Source organism: Strongylocentrotus purpuratus, unplaced genomic scaffold, assembly GCF_000002235.5.
Source record: "Strongylocentrotus purpuratus isolate Spur 01 unplaced genomic scaffold, Spur_5.0 spur5_scaffold_11, whole genome shotgun sequence".
In the NCBI taxonomy this organism is placed as follows: domain Eukaryota; kingdom Metazoa; phylum Echinodermata; class Echinoidea; order Camarodonta; family Strongylocentrotidae; genus Strongylocentrotus; species Strongylocentrotus purpuratus.
In genome coordinates this window covers 22900766-22922415 of record NW_022145596.1, presented here as the reverse complement: position 1 = coordinate 22922415, position 21650 = coordinate 22900766, and the positions used below count along the sequence as shown (strand labels likewise).

At 36.0% G+C, this 21650-nt stretch overlaps 1 protein-coding gene across 1 annotated transcript in view; it reads left to right on the top strand.

Moving 5' to 3' along the window:
- LOC105438508 (NACHT, LRR and PYD domains-containing protein 3-like) overlaps positions 1 to 21650 on the top strand; it is a 47565-nt gene that overhangs the window by 11807 nt on the left and 14108 nt on the right. Inside the window, exons 2-7 of the mRNA XM_030980918.1 lie at positions 2313 to 2476; positions 3434 to 3714; positions 5497 to 7217; positions 8090 to 8245; positions 14752 to 14916; positions 16375 to 16539. Of these exons, the coding sequence (XP_030836778.1) occupies positions 2364 to 2476; positions 3434 to 3714; positions 5497 to 7217; positions 8090 to 8245; positions 14752 to 14916; positions 16375 to 16539 (2601 nt within the window). The 5' untranslated portion in view covers positions 2313 to 2363. The remainder of the gene's footprint in view (positions 1 to 2312; positions 2477 to 3433; positions 3715 to 5496; positions 7218 to 8089; positions 8246 to 14751; positions 14917 to 16374; positions 16540 to 21650) is intronic.

Here is a 21650-nt window from a genome sequence, read left to right as displayed (position 1 = left end):
GCTCTGGGGGTGGTGAGCACTTATAATTTTTTTTGGGGCCCCAGAGATTTGAAAATTGCGTCGACCCATATTTCGCTCAGTAGTGAGGGGGGGGGGGGGGTTAAGGAGTATTGATTTTTTTAATTTTTATCAGCACACACCCCAGCCACCCCCCCCTTGAGCAAAAAGCAAAAAACAACAACACCCCCCCCCCTGGCTACGCGTCTGAATATCATAAGTATCAATAATTATCACCTACATGTAGGCTTAGCCCTTAAAGATACGGGTACTGGGTTAGATCTATGTCCCATTTGCAGACCAAAAAATGAAAAAGTTATATTCCAACAGCATTTGAAAGATAATACCAATTTATAGAACTTCCCTCAAAACGAAAGGGCTTGAAAATGTCTTTAATTGGGCCGGGGTTGCAAGCCATTTATAATACTAGTCTGATTTTCAGACCCTTGTACCGAATGGTTGTATGTTTGGTGCTGCGTCTGTCTGATTATCAAGATATTTATGATTGGAAATCAAAATCAAATTTTTGCTGTATTTATAACACTACAGTCTATTGTGGAAAACAAGTACCAGTATGGTAAAACTGGTCACTCAAAGATTTTTACTAGTTTGAGGCACTTCTTGAAGAGCAATTTTTTTAGGACTTCAATATTACACCCTGTCACAGACACTGATAACATGTAGGGCTTTGCACCTCAGATTTAACATTGTTAAACAATGCCTTAATTAACGTAAAGATCGTTTTTTCACCCCTTTGTAAAAATTTATACAGAATAAGGTATGGCAACACCTCAAGCATGCTTACATTGCTATGTACATCTTTGTGTTATTCCTTAATAATAATCCGTTCTTGTATAGCTCATAACACATTATGATATAACGTCCCTGAGCACTGTAAAGAGCTTTAGAAGTTATTATCCTAGCTTTAGCTCCGCCAGCCGTTATCAGGCCTGCATGCCTATGCCGTTTGGAATAAATTGGTTGAGGCAACTGTTTGTATATACATGTACATGTATGTATGGGCAAACAATGAAACTACGGAATCTGCTCAGCTCAAGTCCTCGCTCCAATTGCTTCGATTGCCTTCTCGCCCCTCCAAGGCTCCGACGATATGCCATCACTCTCAAATTGCAACTTCTTTGTGGCGTCTATACCCAACAACCAACCGCCTTTTTTAAACCACTAATACTGTTTTCACACTGGCAATATTTTGCTTAACCCCCTTACTATAGGTGGGGTTAAGGGGGGGGGGGGGTCTTAGCCCCACCTATAGTACAGTGTTAAGCCTATTCCACTTCCTGTTCAGACAGGCTTTTACCAAATTGGACTAAAGTTGGCTAACCCCACCTATAGTACGGGGTTAACTAACCCTGCAAAATAGCAGGGCTAACTCCGCAATTGTGGTGCTAACTCCTGCTAACCCCGCAATTGCGGTGCCAATCAAATGAATGAGAACAGAAACGAAAAATAGTCCGGTACTACGCAATGGAGCGTATCGCAGCTGGCCAGATGCGAAGTATGTCCAATCATAACATTCACGATATCCAGGGTTAACGAATTGCAGTGAGAACAGCGTGACTTTTCTTATTCCGGAATAGCCCCTAGTACGGGACTAAAAACAGCGTGTGTGAAAAGCCAAAAAATAGTCCGGGGTTAAGGATAGTACGGGGCTAAGCAAAGTACAGGGTTAAGCAAAACCAGTGTGAAAAGAGTATTAGGTTGTTAAGAACCCAGGTTATTTATGTGGATTCTCGCAAGAGACACATGACACAGTCTCGCACATGATGAAGGAATGCCCTCTCTACTTCACCGCGAGGTCCCCGTTTATTATCAGCCTTCCCACTAACCATCCAGAAGAGGCTTCTCCCTCTGACACCTGATTTGATGTCTGCTGCACTCACAGATCCCATCGTTCTAGGGAAGACGACTGTTATCCCCGATTCTGACATAAGCCGAGCCAATCTGCACTTATATCACAATATCTCTTTATGCTTTATTCCCATATTTTATTCTTCTCGTGTTTCTTTTCTTAAGACTTTCCCCTACAGTGCTACTGTTAGCTGATACCCTGTGCTCAAGCACAGCTCTTCGCCAAGCAGAGGAATTCAAAAATAATAATAATAATAAGATGATGATGCTCATGTTGCCTGGTGAAAGAAATCAATCCCGGCACGTTAGATTGACGACTACAAAAAAAAAAATCATTGTTATCTGTCCATAACCTATTATAAGCATGTCATTCGATATAGTGAATTGAAACGTTATTCCATCTGTTTTATGTACATAATGTAGATATTTCTGGATATTATTTTCAGATATTGTTGCCTATGTCATAACCATCTTCCAGAGAACTACTCTTCTGTCGAATGAGAAGGACATCTTACACCATGGATGGATTCTGTCTTCTCTATCTGCTCCTGATCCTCTTGATGAGATCTGGTGACGTTGAAACCAATCCAGGTCCTAACACTGCAGAAAGGTATGCATATACTGGCTAACTTTGAATCATCGGGTCATTGCGTCCGGTCAGTGGTTGCGTTACTCGACCTTTCGTGAAACAAAACACTGAAAAAATACACGGGAGCTCGGGGCGGAGTAGCCCCCAAAATGCCAAAAAGAGCCCCCGAAAGTCATAAATGAGCCCCCCAAAATTTGCATAGAGTTCAATGCAAAACAAAATAAAGAGTGTTATTTTCATGCAAGCAAGCTTGAAAAATAGCCCCCCCCCCAATTTTTTTTTTCCCTGGTCAAAAGATAATTTAAAGATGCAGGTGCAGGATGCAATCTGTCGTAGATTTGCTGTAGGGTTTTGACAAAGTGTCATGTAAATTGGACCAGACCATTTTATAAGAGGGTTTTTTTTCACAAACATTAGCCTCTGACATTTTGTGTATAAAGGGGGCATGTTTTCACAAAAGGTCGGGTAACTCCACCACCCAGCCCGACGCGATGACCCATGTACATGTAAGTAAGCCGATTACATAGACTATGCTTGATACAAATACTAATTATGTTGACGATGATGATGATAATGATGATAATGATAATAATAATCATCATAATCATCATCAATTCTAGTAATAATAATACCTTAAACATTATTATTAGAAGTAGTAGTGATCCTTTTCTTATATTATAATGATTACTATAACCATCATTATTATCACCATCGTTATTGTATTTACTGCCAGACTCTGTTTAAAAATAAACAGTGATTACCCTTGCTAGAACATTACCGACATCAGCTACAACTTGGGGTAGTTTGTTTCAAATGTTAATATCAATGGCAATGTATACTGATATCCCCAGGCTGTTATATTGCATGCTCGAACAAATAATACAAATTGGAAAAAGTCATGTGATAGCTTCTCAACCAATAGGATGCTCTCTACCTAATATCCTATCATTCCTAATTTATTTCTTATTCATTTTACAGTACTGTCAGTGAAATGGAGTTCATGAAGCTGGCCCAGGATATCGCTCCACCTTACTACTTCAAAGTAGGGATATCTCTGGGAATCCCCTATGCTCAGCTACAGGCAATCCTGATTCAGACGTCCAATAACTATACCAATGCGTTACTGGATGTATTCATGAAATGGAATGTCATGCACCAACCTTCACACTCAAACAGACGACAGCTTTTGGCAGACACACTTCGAGAGATTGACTTGGGTAGCCTATCAGACAGATTACTCAATGAACCTCAAACCGCAGGTAAACAGATACTAATTCTTGCTACACCAGAAGACATAGAAAACTGTGCATAAAACTGAGGTAACTTTGTTACCATAGAGGTAGTGTGTGCTCTGTGTTCTATGCATTTGTCACAATTTACAGAAGTATCAAATTTTACTAATTTAACTTTGTTAATCCTAGATAATTTTTGGACACCAAAATAGTATACATGTAAGTACTCCTAGTGACAGCAGAATTCAATGTATGCCAGCTTTCTTTATGTGCACATGTTTTACAAACAAATTATATTCTTTTGTAAGTGTATTATGCATCCGCCAACCGAAGGTGGTGCCAGAGAAAATATGTTTTGGGGTTGTCTATCCATCCGTCCTGCTTTTTTGCTATTGTGATATCTGAAGAACCACTTGAGGTCTGAACTATAAACTTGTTGGTAGTATGTTTCACCATAGGAATATAATCTTTATTAGATTTGGGTGTTAGTCGGTCAAAGAGGTAATTTTTTGAAATTACAGGTTTTAGCCTCATGATATGTCAAGAACCACTTGAGGTATGAACTTCAAACTTTGTGTTATCAAAGTGAGTTAAAGTGATTAGATCAAAGGCGAAGGGCCATGAGGGCCCAATTAAAATATGTATATATTTTTTTTTTTTTTTTTTTTTTTATTTATTTATTTATTTATTTATTTTTTTTTTTTTTTTTTTGGGGGGGGGGGGGGGATGTTTTAGCCCCATTATTGCAATGTCTCGCGAACGGTTTGAGCCATGAATTTCAAATTTCATGTTAGAATATGCATCACCATATTGAGACAAGCTGTTTATATTTTGGGTTAAGAAGGTCAAAGGTAAGCAAAATGAAATGATTATCACCATATCAATAACTACTTTAAACTATTTTAGCTGGAAATTAAAGAAAAAGACTACATATGGTATGCATCACCATAGGGAGACAAGCAATTATATGCTGGATTGTCAGGTCAAAGGTCAAAGTTTGTAAAGATTAATCAAAATGTATTTATATATATATATATATATATATATATATATATAGGCTTTTTGTTCTCGTAATATTTAGAGATTGATTCAAGCCCTGATCTGAACTGAATTTAGGCAGAGGCATACTGGAGATGCAGTCATATTTGTCGTGTTTTTTTTCCTTCAAATTAAGATGTGTGATTGTCAGAGGAACTCTGCATTGCTGAAATGTCCTAGGAAAAATAATTCCAGTAATAATCACCTACAATAATAATAATTTATGTATTTATTATCATTTAAAGATTTAATATAGAACAACCATTGATATTAAATATTTTAGCTTCATATTTTGTAAAATGGAATCTGATATTACCTCTTTAACCACCATATATACCGTGGCTTACTCATATATTATCTCATTCATTGTATGTTTATCACTGTCCTGTAATATTTCATTTATATGTTTGTATTGTAACACTCTGTAACCAGTGGAAATCCAATTTCCTGCAAAGGACAATAAATTATTATATATATATATATATATATATTATATATATATATATATATATATATATATATATATATATATATACAAGTACATGTAGAAACACAAATTACCCAGATTTTAAATGCCCTTTAAATTGAATAAATTCCCTTTAAATTGAATAAATTCATATAATTTCAAACAAACGTGTAGGCCTGAGTAAGTGCACCTAGTTGTATGTTACACTATTTGCCTCTGGCCTTTACAATCCTTTCAGATGTATCAAAATATGTTTATGTGTAATCATGTGATGATGTGAATCTGGATTATCTATATATTTTTAGGAGGGCCATCAAGACTGCTTGAATCACAGACCAAACCTCCTTCAGCTGAATCTCGGACCATACCACTTTCTCCTGAACTGGTTGAGCGGTGTGCAAATGATTTCAAGTTCAAGTACAGGTCAACTCTCTGTAAGATCAGAGCTGATCCTCTCAATCCTGCTTCCACTGTGCAGTTTGACGACATGTATACTAATCTCTTCTTACAAGAAGAACATGGGACAGAAAAGCGAATGCTAGATTACAATGATATCCTTGATCTCAAAGTCAATGAAGAGTTCCCAAAGCGGATCATGGTTCAGGGAGAGGCAGGTGCTGGAAAAACTACATTTTGTGCTAAGATTGCATGGGACTGGATAGGAGGGAGGCATTTCAGTCGCTTTGTGTGGGTCTTGATTGTTCCTCTACGTGATTTTAAGCGACACACTATAGGCGAGATTGCAAAGTCTTATCTGGACAAAAACAATCCAGCAACGATTTCTCAGATTACTGAGTATATCCGGTCCAATCCCCACAAGGTATTCATCGCATTAGATGGGCTAGACGAAGTCAGGGGCAAAATCATGAAGACAAAATCTTGTGAATCACAGCCTACTGGTCAAATGCAACTTCAGCCATCACAGCCAAGTGTCCACGCCTCAGAGGCATGTGGAAGCTCATCTGAGGCCGGTGATATTGAACTAGTAGATATTCTTTGTTCAGATCAACTTGCCTCTTGTCCGGTCGTGGTGACCTCTCGCCCATGGAGAGCAGTAGAGATTAGATCACATGGGGATCTAATGAAGCTGTACACATTCATTCATGTTATGGGTTTCAACAAAGAGAATTTGTCAGTTTACATTCACAAATACTTTCCAAAGAATGATGCTAAAGCAAATCAGCTTATCCAGTTCTTCAGTGAGAATGATGTCATATCTGAAAACATGGCCCCCTATCCTATATATGTAGCCATGTTGTGTCTTATGTGGAAAGAAATTGATGAGCAAAAACTAAAGGAATTGAAATCACTGAATACTTTTTCTCAGATATTCAAAGAAATGATTGCTTTTCTAAAAGAACATTATGCTCAGAAAATGGTGAAGAAAGTAGGCAGCCCCTCACTTCTTGCCTACTTGAAAAAAATTGACGAGCTCCTTGGACCAATTGCCAAACAGGCCCTCAATGGTCTGCTAAAAAATACCTTGATTTTTGGTGAAGATGATTTCCAAATGTGCCCAGAATCCAAGGACACTGCCTGTCGTGTTGGGATTTTGTCTCAGGAGGAGAGAATCACCATTAACATGGACATACATGAGAGGAATTCTCATGTGCAATTGCCAGTCTTCTTCCCTCACAAACTGTTTCAGGAGTACATGGCTGGAGTCCATCTGGCTTCCCTGTATGAATCAGATTGTAATGAATTCAACAGGCTGATTGAGCAAGTAGTGCTGCCAAGGAACGAGGAGTTTAGGTATCTCCTGTACTTCACTGTGTCACAAAACAAAAGTATTGCAACCCATGTACTGATTTCTATACTTCAGGGACAAGAGAATTTAATTGACATAGAAAATATAGGTAAAAAGTTAGATTTCATTGTTGATTTAGCTTTTGAGAGTCAGGACCAAGATGCATCAGCCTTGGTGAAGGACATCAGCAGAGTATTACCAAAGACAAAAGAGCTGATCATATCCAGAGACATGAAAGCACACACTGTAGCTGGTTATGCTTTCATTGGACCACATGTGGTAAGTTTAGTTGACTTGATTTGATTTGATTTAATTATTTCTTTTGATTTTCTTTTTCTTTTGCAGTTTTACAAATATATAACAAACAAATCATTGACAATTTTATACATGACAACAGAGTATATGTAAAATATGGTAAGGTCGGCTGTAACTAGTCAAAAACATTAAACAGGAGGGTTGACAAAGTAAGCAAAGCTCGATAGCATGACTACCGTAATGGATACATACCGGTAATAATACAAACTAGCAGATTCTAGGGATGGTGGGGGGGGGGGGGGGGGGGTTGTAAATAGATATATATATATTTTGTGTTTAATGATATGTTTCTTAAAAAATCATGCTGTTCATAGATACCCTACTCGACAATCCGATAAGTTTTACTTGCCTCTTTTGAGATCATTTAAATTTTGGAATACTGTGCATAACGATTTGTAAATCTCCCAACCACTAGTTGCTTTTTAAAACAATTACATTTTTTCTTATTACAATCGTATACCATTTAGAAATTTATTGTGGTGGAACATCTCCTTCCCATTTTTGTTTTTGTTTTCTCCTGCCCATCTCAAAATTTCCATACTACTTGCCATCATATTCTTGCTTTTTTTGTTTCAGCTATCTTGTAAATATCCTCAAGGATTTGAAAAAAAATGAAATGAACTCTCCCTCGGTAAGACTGAATCATGGCAATAGTTCTTCAGCTTGTACCCTTATTTTTTATATATATTCTTATATTACCTTTTCCCTCTTACTCTCTGTAGTTCTAGCAGCACACCTAGGGCAAGCGCTCATGTTAGTTACACTTGTACGCTTAACATCCAAGTGAATATTTATATTTTGCATCCCATCAGTTATCACTTTGTCATTTTATACAGGAAGACTTCTATATTGAGAGAGATTGTGGACCTACTATGTCACTTGATGTGGCAGAGATAATATGCTCAATGCCATCCTTGAAGAAAGCTTCTCTAGAAAGTTCATTCCATCATTGTTTTTTTGAAACACTTGCAAGGAAAGGAAAAGAATCAAAGGTGAGCGGTTCATCCACAATTTTGATGTATGTGTGATTGTTCAATTTAATTTCATTCCATTATCACCTTTCCCTTTCCTAATCTACATTTTACTTTTCTTTAATTCCTTTAAATGTCTCATATATGCTGGTTCTTTAGACAGAAGAATTTATCAATGGTCTTTTCACTAAGGCCGCAGCAATGTAAAAAATAGCCTTTAAGTGTGAATACTAACCATGGAAACTGTGGACGATCACAACGTACTTCAAGGGGAAGTCCACCCTGATATTAATTTGGTTTTAAACTTTTAATAAAAGCAAAACAATAAGAGAAATATACTAGTGAAAATTTGAGCAATATCCGATTAAAGATACAAAAGTGATGAATTGTTTATGTTGTCATCAGTGGAACACATATTTGCAACACTGTGATGTATCTTGTGAGCTCCTCTCGGATTTGCTCTGTATACAGAAAATGTCATAAAAATTTGTCTTTTTAGTTATTGATGACTGAATAGATTTGTTTCATACAGGGGTTGCATAACAAATTTTTTGTTATAATTATTAATTACATTTAGGATGAATGTATTTTTGAAAATTTTCTTAAGGGAAATTATAAATTTTATTATGTATTTTATTATAGGGTCAAAGGGAGGGGACCTTGTAAGATACGTCACAGATTTGCCAATTTGTCTTATATTGATCGCACCTTCAAAAATTAATAACTTTCTTATTTTAAATCGCTTTTCGCTTAAATTTCACTCACCAGTTTCTCTTATTTTCCTGCTTTTATTAAACCAATTTAATAGTGCGGTATGGTATGTAATTCCGTAGGATATTTTTTCCAAAGTTGATTATTTTTTGCTGTTTTGGCTTCAAAAGGTTCCCAATTGGCCAAAAATGATGGGGTTCAAATTTTCAGACCCCTCCTTCATTTCCTGGGGGGGGGGGGGGGGGGTCCATATTGGGCGCCAAAATAGCATATATAACGCGCAATAGGGACATTTGGTGTCTCCTGGAAAATCTGAACCCCATCAATATCTGAAAGCTTGGACCCCAATAAATCCAAAAATGCAAAAAAAAAAAAAAAAAATCAATTTGGCACAAAAATCCTACGGGACTGTTTCAGTAACATACCGTTCCACACTATAATGTCAGGGTGGATTTCCCTCTTTAATTTGATAGCTTTATGCGGTTATTTCATTCTAGGAAGTTTTGAAGAAAACAATTAAACAAATGTTTTATTACCCTCTCGCTGACGAAGTAGGAGGGGATCATATAGAATCGCTGCCGTCCGTCCTTCCGTCCGTGCGTCCGTAACGAATTTGGTTTCCGATTGATAACTTTAGTAATGATTGACGGATTTTAATGAAATTTGATATGAAGGTACATGATATCAAAATACAGGCTAAGGTCGATTGTGGGGTACGTAGGTCAAAGGTCAAAAGTCATAGATCATTAAATATGCGAATCTGGTTTCCATTTGATAACTTGAGTAATGTTTGACGAATTTTAATAAAATTTGATATGAAGGTACATGGTATCAAAACACAGCCTAAGTTCAATTTCCGAGTATGTAGGTCAAAGGTCATAGCTCGTTAAATATGCGAATCTGGTTTAGGATCCATTACTTTAGTATGTTTGACGGATTTCAATGAAATTTGATATGAAGGTTCATGGTATCAAAACACTGCCTAAGTTTGAGTAAGGAGTATGTAGGTCAAAGGTGAAAGGTCATAGCTCATTACATATGCAAAAACACCTAATTACATATGTGAAAATGTGGTTAACTTCCTTGCCTAGTAAAACAATAGTATAGTCCAATGGAGGTAACTTGTTCTGATGTATATATGCCATTTGTACCCTGTGAGGGGATGCTACGCTTTGCGTTGACTTGTTTCATGATTATGTAAAGAAGTGGAGCTTTATGAATGAAAAGAATATATAGAAAGCACATATTGGGCAGGTAACAATAATATACTCATTTTTGGATAGTATCAAAATCTCATTTTAGCTACATTAATTTGGAAGTATTAAAAAAGAAGGGAAAAGATTTTTGACTTTATTTTGGACTCTGGTGCCTTTTAGTGTCGGTCACATTTGCATTTGCAAGAAGAGAGTTTGCATTATAATCCTTACGACTTGGGATTAAGGATTGTATAACATGTTTTGGCATGTACTAAAAGTCAGATATATGTATTTCTCAATCCTAGAAATGTTATATTGGTGAAAGTTAAGCGTTTATTATTATCATCATTATTTTGGTTATTACCATTATGTTTTGGGGCTGTCCGTCAGTTCGTCTGTCCCACTTGTTAATGGGATTGTCTCAAGAACCGCTTGAGATACTATTAATTTTAATCTTATCAGATTTTGGAGTAACTAGGTCAAAGGTCAAGGTTACAAAGGTCAACTTATAAAATTCCAGGTATTCGCCTCGTTATCACAATATTTCAAGAACCACTAGAGATATCATATATACTTGATGATGATATGTATCACCATAGGAAGACAATCTCATTAGATTTTAGCCTTGCTATTGCAATATGTCCAGAACCACAAGAGATAGGCTTTTTGTTTTTATCGCGATATGTCACAAATAATTCCATCCATTTCCCATACTGAATTTAGGGCAGAGGCATGTATATAGGAAATGCAGTCGCCTTTGTCTTGTTATTTGATCATCAGCGATTTAAATCACTTCCACAGCCGACTGTATCTGGGGGGTGTTTCACTAAACCCTAAAATCGATTTTAAAATTTATATAAACTACATAAAGGTCTATAGTGTAGGGACATCTCATCGATAAGTGCCTCATTAATTATATATGTTTTGTTTTGTTTCATTTTTGATTAACTGCACCATTTTTCATCACAAGTCCATATTTGTTGTTTAGCATTTCTCGACATACATGACATTTTCATCATTTTTTATAACTCTCTGTTAGACAGTGCAACCAAATTCTTTGGGAAGGGTCTACTTTCAGTTTACCCCCAAATTCTTTTCCTTGATTATCAGATAAAGGTATCCCAAAGGGAGCCACCCTGTTCCACACCTGAGTGACACAATTTCCTCAATTTTTTTAGAGAAATCCTCGGACCATACAAGTGGGTTTGTCAGGATGGTGCCAAATAAGAAAGGACAGGATTTGGTAACCTTGCATCATATCCTGATAATAATAATATTAATAAAAACCCGGACAAAAATACAGGGACATCAACAAAAATTATGATAAAAGAGAGAGGTGAATTAATTTTAAAAAAATTAAAGTCATACCAATGAAAAAATAGTAGGTGATAATAGTCAAATTTGACTAGTCACCATATAACGCTGAACTCAACAACAACAACATGGTCTGAACAACATGTTATGTGCACTACCCACATGCTTGGGAATGCTTCCTTGTATACGATTGTAAGCTTATTTGATGCGACTGTATATATACATTTGACTGGGGCCATACAACAAATGAATCTCCCCGTATTAGAAGTTGCAGAATTGTTTGCCCTGAATAACATCAATACTGAAGTCATTTTTTCTCTGTTGTTATTTTGGTTTGTCATATAATCATAAATGACAAAATAATACATAAGTTGACCTTATTCAGAGTATGGCCAAATTCAAATTGCGTTTAAAAGTAAAACTAATAAGGGCAGATCGGAGAAATATTTTAAGCCTTTGATGTATACTTAGAATTCTGCATGTATTTGATCTAAAGTTTCATACAAAAGTTAATTTATTATTTATGTATTTCAAGATTAATCAGACGTTGAAGATTATAATCAACATCACTATGTTATAGGTCAGTTTGGTTCGAATCTGGTTAGGCTGATAGATAAGGGTTAAATGACTAGAACAAATCACATTTTTAATTTTATTATTTTTCAACTTTAGTAGTCATGGTTTTCACTTTTGTTGGTGGAAATTAACTAGACCCTTTTCTCACTCACTTCACGGATCGATCTACGCTTGACTGGTCTATGTTAGATCGGTCTAACTGAGTGGGAAAGCACAACCGTGCCAGGAAGCGTACTTCAACCGGAAGTGAGTGTGTTTGGTGGGAAAGTAATGAAAGATAGAAAGAGAAAGTGATAGAATGATAAAAACAAAGAATCACAAAAGAGGAGGTGATAGAAAGAAGAAACTGGAATAAAATAAGGAAAGGAAGGAAGGGAAAATGACAGAATTCTATTCAAAGGAAATAATATAAGGATAGATAGAAACAGAAGAGGATAGAATGGGAAAGCAAAAGAATAACAAAGTAAAGATAGGATAGTAAGCAAATATTAATCGACTACCTGGGTAATGGTACAAACTATCATCGTCGAGGTGATCTTGGGGCTAATATCATCCAGAGCCGCAAGGCGAGGGATAATGGTAGCCCTGAGATCACTGAGGCGATGATAGTTTGTATCCATTGCCTGAGTGTAGGAGGTTAATATTTGTTTTATATCCCACACTGGCAATAAGGTGTATTTAAAGTGAACTCTACATAATTAAAAGAACTGATTCTGCAGACAGTTTAGCTTCAGCTATATTTTACAAAGCACAACAAGTATACATGTAATAAAGTCAATGCGCGCTCATTTGACATTGACATTTCGCGTAACCTACTTTGCTATGCTTATTCAATGGGCAAGTGGGGCAGCAGCAAAAAATTACTGTACAAAAGTCCTATCGCAGGGAGATAGTACGTATCTATCATTGATCATGTGACGTCGTTTAGACCAATCAGATTGCAAGATTCTAAGTATGCAGGATATAAAAGATGATAGATGGGGAAAAAAAGAATAACACAAAGATAGACAAGTAGAGAAGACAATAGACTGAGCGTGAAGTGAATGAATTGCAAAGGGAGAGATAGATGAGAAACTGAAACATGGAAAAACAGAATAACATGAGGACAGATAGAAAAAAGAAGACGGGATAAAAACAAAGGATAACATAATGAAAGATAGAAAGAAAAAGTGATGGAATGATAAAAAACAAAGAATAACAAAAGAGAAGGTGATAGAAGGAAGAAAAAAGGATAACATAATGAAAGATAGAGAAATAATAGAATGATAAAAACAAAAAAATAACACTAGAGAAGGTGATAGATGGAAGAAACAAATGAAAACATACGGAAATTAGAAAGAGAACATGATAGAATGATAAAAACCAAAGGATAACACAAGGGAGGGTGGTAGAAGGAAAAACAAAGAATAACATAAGGAAAGACAAGTAGAGAAGACGATAGACTAAGCATAAGGGTTGTTTTTACAATCAGGTACACAATTTGTCTCACTTGGGGTGAACAAAAAAGTTCCTTTGATTCTTCTGAATTCTTGTTTGTTGTATATAAGTGACTTGTAAAGTCTGTACAATTTTATGGGTACAAGTGTCAAACTTTTTTATTTCAAGCAAGAAACATGTCCTTAATGAAAAAATAGGGTCACGTTTCACCTGATGACATTATGCAGAAAGATAATATTGTTTCTTTGGGTGAATGTGAATGACATAGTTTGATAACTTGATAATATGGAATCAGAATACAACTCAATGTTTCAAGCGCAAAATGATTTTATTCATGTAAAATTCAATTTTGCATCCTTTCATACCACAAAATGATGGACTAACATCATGAAGTTACTAAAAAAAAACACAGAGCAGTTTAATTCTATATTCTGTACTGCACAGCTACATGTGGTAAGGGTGCTTTTGCATACCAACTTCCAGAATAAAAATATAAATGGTTCTTGAGATATGTGGCGTCAAAAAAATGTTCGAAGAGGACAATTTTTTAGGTTCGGAGAGAACATTATTTTTGACATGTGGTTGGAACTGCCTGATACAATTATGATTCATTATTTCATGGCATAAATGAAACTGGAAAAATGTAAGATTTATTAGAACATATTTTATCCCTGTTAGCACTCATTTATTGGAACAGTCATGATTTAGCAAAGTACACATGTACTGATTCGGTTGAAACTCAAGTGTGTATAAGATTGATATTGCTTTGATCAATAATCCAACCTTTTACAAGTTTGATTGGAAAAATATGTCATATAGTTTTTCAAGAGCTAATTTTGATAAAGGCTTGAAATTACCATACTGTACCATAACAACAAACCTCCTGACTTTTGGGTCTTGTGCACATGAAATCCATAGTCATAAATACCTTTGATACACTAATAGAAAATGTATATTTATGGGTATTATTAATTTCAGTGTAAGTAGGAGTAGAACTTATTAATGCAAAAAGTTTGAGGGCCCAATCAAAAATGAATAAAGAATTTTAAAAGAATCACTCATATTTAATAATCCTCTCCATAGAGATTTGAGTATGTTCTTTTTCTCTATAGACAAGAATTTAATTAATTTTTTAAAAATATCTATTCAATCATTTTTCTTAAGAATATTATAATGAAGAGAACTATATTATTAATGGAATCTATGTGAAAAATAAGAATACAGTAAGAAATTAGTAAATACAAGATATGCATTTATAGACGAGCTGCTTAACTGTATTTACAAACAATGCAGGTCAAGATTCTCAAGCTGTCTGTTGACCAGTGTCCGACACGAGCCTCGTCACATCACCTAGCCCAAGCACTGTGTTCTATGCCAAACCTGACTGACCTGACACTTGAAGGGAATCTCAATGAGGAGTTCTACTCTACATTGAAAGCAAAGGCATCATCCAATCAGGTATGCCCTGATTTAAATGTCATGGAGGGTCATTGATATAAAGAAACAGCAGTAATAGTTATATGGTGTACAGGTATATATATATATATATGTTCTTTTTTCTTTCGAAAAACCCTTTTTTAAAGGCCATTCACTTGGTATATTGGAACAAACCATTGCAACAAACCTCCTGACTTTGGGGGTCTTGTGCACATGAAATCCAGAGATATGAATACCAATTAAAGATAAAGGCGAGTTCTGGTCTTCCGATTGCATTTTGAAAGAAAACTTGTAGAATGGATCAGAAAAAAGTTGATCATGTAGCATGTAAGTATTGGTGTGTACTGCAAAGTTCTGGAGACATCAAAATCATAATAAATTTGGCCCAGTCTTGGTAAAGTAACAAGCACTGTACACAGAAAGATGTATATGGGACCACACAAATGGTGTCGGGGCTACCAACCTTGATTTCCTAATCTTTCTATGCTCATTACTAGTATACATTTTCTACCAAAATTGTTTGGCATATGACATTTATTTGTATTCTTGAACATTCAGTGTAAGTTTCGTTTGATTCTGTGAGAATTCATTTTTTTTTTTTTTTTTACCAGAACTCACCTTTATCTTTAATACATTAATATCAAATGTATATTTATGGGTATTATCAATTTCAGTGTTAGTAGGAGTAGGAATTATCAGTGCAAACAGGTTGGAAGCCCTCTAAAGAATACATATAGAATTTATAACTAAATCATCTTCTCCATGGAATGTTAGTATGTTCTTTTTCTCAATACACAAAAATTGAATTTGAAAAATAAAATATGTTCAATCATTTTTCTTGATAATGTTATTATCAATAGAACTATGTTATTGATGGAAACTGTGTGAAATATAAGAATACAGTAAGAAATAAGTAAATAAAAGATATGCATTTACAGACGGGCTGCTTAAAGGTAACACAAAATTTTGGGAAATTTTGAAAATTGGGTGGATAGTGAATCTTTACAATTTTGATATATTTGGATGCCCCTGTGGATGTATTATAAGCACTAAAAAAATTGAACCCCTAAAACACTTCTGTTTTCGAGAAAAATTGAATATAAAAATTTACCGGTGCTCCTGGTAAATTTGTATAAATTTCAAATAGCGCCTACGGCCGTACAATGGTAGCTGCGACCATGAAAATCTCAGAATATTTAGTTGTGATATATAATTTCCAAACGGGAATAGCTAATCGGTCGATTTTAGTCAAGAAACATTGTTTCGTAGCTTAATTGGTATCTTGACCTTGAGAGGGAGCTATACAACATAAAGGGTTTATTATTTATAATTTCATAACTTTAGACTCGATTTCAACCGGGACAACGATCAATGAATATTGTAGGAACGCATATGCTTCCAGTATGTTAATTTGAACCAATTTCATGACCCCATACCAAAACTTTGTAATACCTTTAACTATATTCACAAACAATGCAGGTCAAGATTCTCAACCTCTATGTTGACCAGTGTCTGACACGAGCCTCATCACATCACTTAGCCGAAGCACTATGTTCTATGCCAAACCTGACTGACCTGACACTCGGAATAGTTCCTAATGAGGAGTTCTACTTTACATTGAAAGCAAAGGCATCATCGATACAGGTATGTGTGTCCTCATGTAAATGTCATGGAGGGTCATTGATCAACAGAAAGAGCAGTATTAGTTACATGGTCCACAGGTGTATATGTTTTTCTTCTTCCAAACACCATTTTTTTAAAGGCAATTCACTAATAATATTGGAACAGTTATGAAGCATGGAATAAAAGCAAACTACACATGTACTGATTCAGTTGAAATTCTAGTGTGTATAAGATTGACATTTTTTGATCAATAATCAATATCTAACATTTTCCAAGTTTCCAAGTTTGATTGATATGAAAAATATGTCATATAGTTTTCATAGAGCCAATTTTAATAAAGGCTTGAATTTTCCGCACTGCACCTTAGCAACAAACCTCCTGACTTATGATTATTGTGCACATGAAACCCAGATTTATGAATACCAATTAATACCAAATGTATATTTATGGGCATTTATTGATTTCATTCTTAGTAGGAGTAGAACCTTAGAATGGATACAGGTTCAAAGCCCTATAAAGAATACAACTAGAACTTTTATAAAAATTGCTCTTACTAAATCATCCTCTCCATGGAAATTTGAGAGTGTTCTATTGCTCAACAGACAAGAATTGAGTTGAAAATAAAATCTATTCAATAATTTTTGTTGAGAATATTATTATGAAAACAACTATGTAATTAATGGAATATGTATGAAACGTAATAGTCCGTGGGCCAGAGGGGGCTACCGTGCACCCCCCCCTATGATCCTACTTCTTGGGTGTCATTTTGTTCATTGGGATCCATAACATCAGAAAAAAGATGTTCCCAAGAAAAAAACTCATTTGGACACTGTTTTTTTGCTCCTTATTTGAAGATATGTAAAAATGTCAGTTTTTCGTGTTTTGCACACTTTCTTAGGGTTTGTGAATGATGTGCTTACATTTTACCCTGTTTCTCAGCAGATATAACTCTAATCTCCACCAAATTTATAAAAGATCTTCTTAAACAATACAACAATAGGTAACCAAAATTATTTTATTTTATTTTATTGTCTTCAATTGTTAATGACGTCATAAATTTGCATATATTTTGATATGCAAATTTCTGCCTCAAAACCTGTCAAAATCACCTAAAAGTTGTATTTTGTCTGCTATTATCATGAAATAAGTTTTCAAACCCCCTAATTTGGTGTAAAATTATTCATTGATATGTTATCTGATGCTTCCTGCAAAAAAAATTCAGTCAACTCTTGTTGACATTGTTTTTTCCCATTATTTGTTATGTAAACATATCAGTTTTCCATGTATTGTACATTTTCTTAGGGTTTGTGAATTATGTGCTTACATTTTACCATGTTTCTCAGCAGATATAAGTCAAACCTCCATCAAATTAATAAACGATCTTTGTAAATAATGCAACAATAGGTAGACAAAATTATTTTAATTCATTTTGTTGTCTTCAATTGTTAATGACGTCATAAATTTGCATATATTTTGATATGCAAATTTCTGTCTCAAAACCTGTCAAAATCACCTAAAAGTTGTATTTTGTCTGCTATTATCATGAAATAAGTTTTCAAACCCCCTTAATTTGATGTAAAATTATTCATTGATATGTTATCTGATGTTTCCTGCAAAAAAAAATTCAGTCAACTCTTGTTGACATTGTTTTTTCCCATTATTTGTTATGTAAACATATCAGTTTTCCGTGTATTGTACATTTTCTTAGGGTTTGTGAATTATGTGCTTACATTTTACCCTGTTTCTCAGCAGATATAAGTCAAACCTCCATCAAATTAATAAACAATCTTTGTAAATAATGCAACAATAGGTAGACAAAACTATTTTAATTCATGTTATTGTCTTCAATTATTAATGACGTCATGAATTTGCATATATTTAATATGCAAATTTCTGTCTCAAAACCTGTCAAAATCACTTAAACGTTGTATTTTTGTCTGCTATTATCATGAAATAAGTTTTCTAGCCCCCTAATTTGGTGTAATATTATTCATTGATATGTTATCCGATTTTTCCTGCAAAAAAATCTGTATCAGTCAGCTCGTATGCACCCCCCCCCCCGCTTATTACAATTAGTACATTCTGTACATATAATGTACATTTAATTCAGGTTGGATATCAACTCTTTGGTACAGTCCACGAATCACAAAGTCCTGCCAGAGGTTTGACAAATTTGTTGCGTTGCTGCAACAGTTTGATTAGATTGACTTTGCCGGTTCCTTTAAATATGCGCTTTTGGAGTCACAGCCTGAGAAAGCATGTAAGTCCAAGGAGTGCTGGGCAAAATTAGTGACATCTTTGAGCCGCTGCTTGTTGCCTCTCCCTGTATGGAAGAGTAATGTAATGTCTGGAGTGAGATGAGCATAATGAAGCAATATAAAAATATATCGCTGTTTGGGCTTTTGATCTGCACATGATCACAACCTTGCTCCTTTCCCGTATTGGCAGTAAAGGATCACGCGTGAATCTGTTTCTTCTTGGGTTGAGTTGAGAGATGGAATCTCAGAATACAGTGTCTCTCTCCCATTCCGAGAAGTGAGCAGTTAGGCTTCTCCTTCTGTGATGAATATCATCTTTTCCCATATAGCCTCTCAGCCCGGCTCTTAGCCATGTTGTGCTTACTCCAGACATCCAGAAGAACTTGAATAAGTTGTTTCTTATTCTCATCATTCGTTAGGAACTGCTTCCAGTCAGATGGTCTTTTGGTCTTGCCTCCTTTAATCATCATCTTCTCTGCACACCCACGCTGTGTCCGTTCACTTGACTTCCCAGAGTCTGGCTTGTACATGTCTGTGCTGAAAATGACATCGCATTTGGACAACACTCGATTGTGAATTTTGATGCAAATATCGTGGAAGTATGCAGGCATCTCTTTTAGGTAGTAGAAAACCATTTTCCACTACCAACTAATTGCCAGTGGTTGGAGGTTGTGAGTTCTCTACATCCTTCTGGAGATAGTGTAGGCCCTTAAATGTATCTGTCTTAGCAAAGAAGTTGTTCCAACGTTAATTGAGTAGAGAACAGGGATCAAAGAATTCCCGTAGATCAAGTTGGCTTTTTCTCTAATCGCTCTTTGATGAACATCTCTTTCTGGTCTTTCCCTGTGGTAATTGCATTCATGACATCTTTCTCAACCTCAGCTGGAACGCGGGCACCGGAAGAGAAAACATACAATCCATTCTTGTCATCAACATCAACTTGATTGAGGAAGCTTTTTACATCATCTATGGCCCTTTTTTTAATACACATCCCTCACTTTTCCTTATCTGAGTTGGTTGTTGATCTGTGTGCTTATTTCCACGGTGAGCATCAAACGTCATATCTGCATATATTTAAGCCCACCTCTGATATACACTGTAGTTCTTAATTATGCCAGAGAGACCGACACCACTACCAACCCCACTGCGAGATTTGCCAAGCTTCAAGATTATCTCCTCAATTGTCTTGTCGACAGCACGGTTCCCTGGAATGAGCGACCTGGCAACACTTATTGCAACTCTTTCGAGCAATGTCATGGCACCATGATGTGAATCTTCAATGTTTACCAAGAATACATCAAGGTAGGTCACATATTGGGAGTAATTGAGACCAGGTCAGGCATAAGGAACAGGCAGTGCAAGTACAATGGACAGTACTGTTATTTTCTTTCACAGACCTGATCAATGAAAGATCAATCCAAACGCAATCAACATACGACATCAAAATTTGTGCTGTCTTCCAAAAAGATCCTCTTCGAACATCAGCTTTGAAGCTCTCATATTACTCTATCAACGCCTTCAGATCTGCATTAGCCACAACCTCAGCAAGCCTCTCCTTTGTTGGTGATCGAATTAGCTCTTGGAAGATATTCTTTGATTCCTCAGCTATACCAACAAGTGCATCATCTTATCCAGTCATTGACAGGAACTCATAAAAAAAGGAGCCTTTCTAAGCACTCCACCATTGTCTTGTGACAATGCAGACTCCTGTCGCAGTTCTTTCCTGTTATGACGTCTTTCATAGACCCAGAAGACATGAGACCAGCTTCCAAGAGGATATCTTCAAGTCCGGATCATTCCATTTTCTTTCCCAGCATTTTGGGGGTATGCACAAATCAAATGGAAAGTGCCAATCAACACAATGTGTTTCTTGTAAGTTTATGGATGACTCCAAATGAGAGGATATGCCTACAGGCACACGCCCAAGTCAAATGTTGTTATGACATGGCCAACCTTGTGGCTTGCTTCTTCTGCAGCTCTTAGGCACTCTTGGATTGTATCGAATTCTGTTATGGGATATTTTCTTACAGGATAGTAATCTATGGTCGTCACATGTGAGGGCACCTCCCATGTTACTGAAACAAATCCAGCCCCAATCTGGAAGCTCTTGACCTGTCTCTCCACTACTTTTTCGGACAAGCATCCACGCAATATCATTTCTGGCACATTCTTTGAATGCTTTATATCTGTTGACATAGCAAGATGGAAGAGGACCTTCATTTTCATTAGCCAAGGAACTTTCTTTGGTTCATGTACGTGCTACTGAGGGTACTGTGCTATTTGAAGATTCAACTGTCTCATTGTTAGAAATCTCCAGCAACATAATCCCATGGGCTGTGTGGACAGAGCCAGAACCACCTAAGCTTGAAATGTATTGGTTGAAATCGTCATCGTCTGAATGGAAGACTGATGGCTCCACGTAATGGCGGACTACCTGTCTAGATAGAATACCGAAAGTCTACTGTAGCGCTTGTGCTATGGCAGATTAAAGCTCAAGTGAAAATGAATAGCTTTCTGAATGAACAAGCCGATTCAGGAATGTGATCAATTGAGCACTGCGTAAGAGATGTCTCAGAGTCATCCATACCAGTATATGCTTGGACATTTTCCACTTTCCATTTGTGGCTGTCCTAGATATATCTTGTCCTAGAGATATGACAAGTTTAGTCACTCTTTGTGACGGTCGAGATGGATTTCCACTCAACAAATGGTTCAGAAACTTCTCTAGCTTAGTGGGAATCTGTTCAACTGTGGGCTATTTCTGTTGTTCTCTGTTTAGCTACTTCATCGTATTTGCCACTTCTCCATTAATCTGGCCTTTAGTTCGCCACATATTTCTACCGACAGTTCTTGTGATTTCTTGCTTCTGCAGCA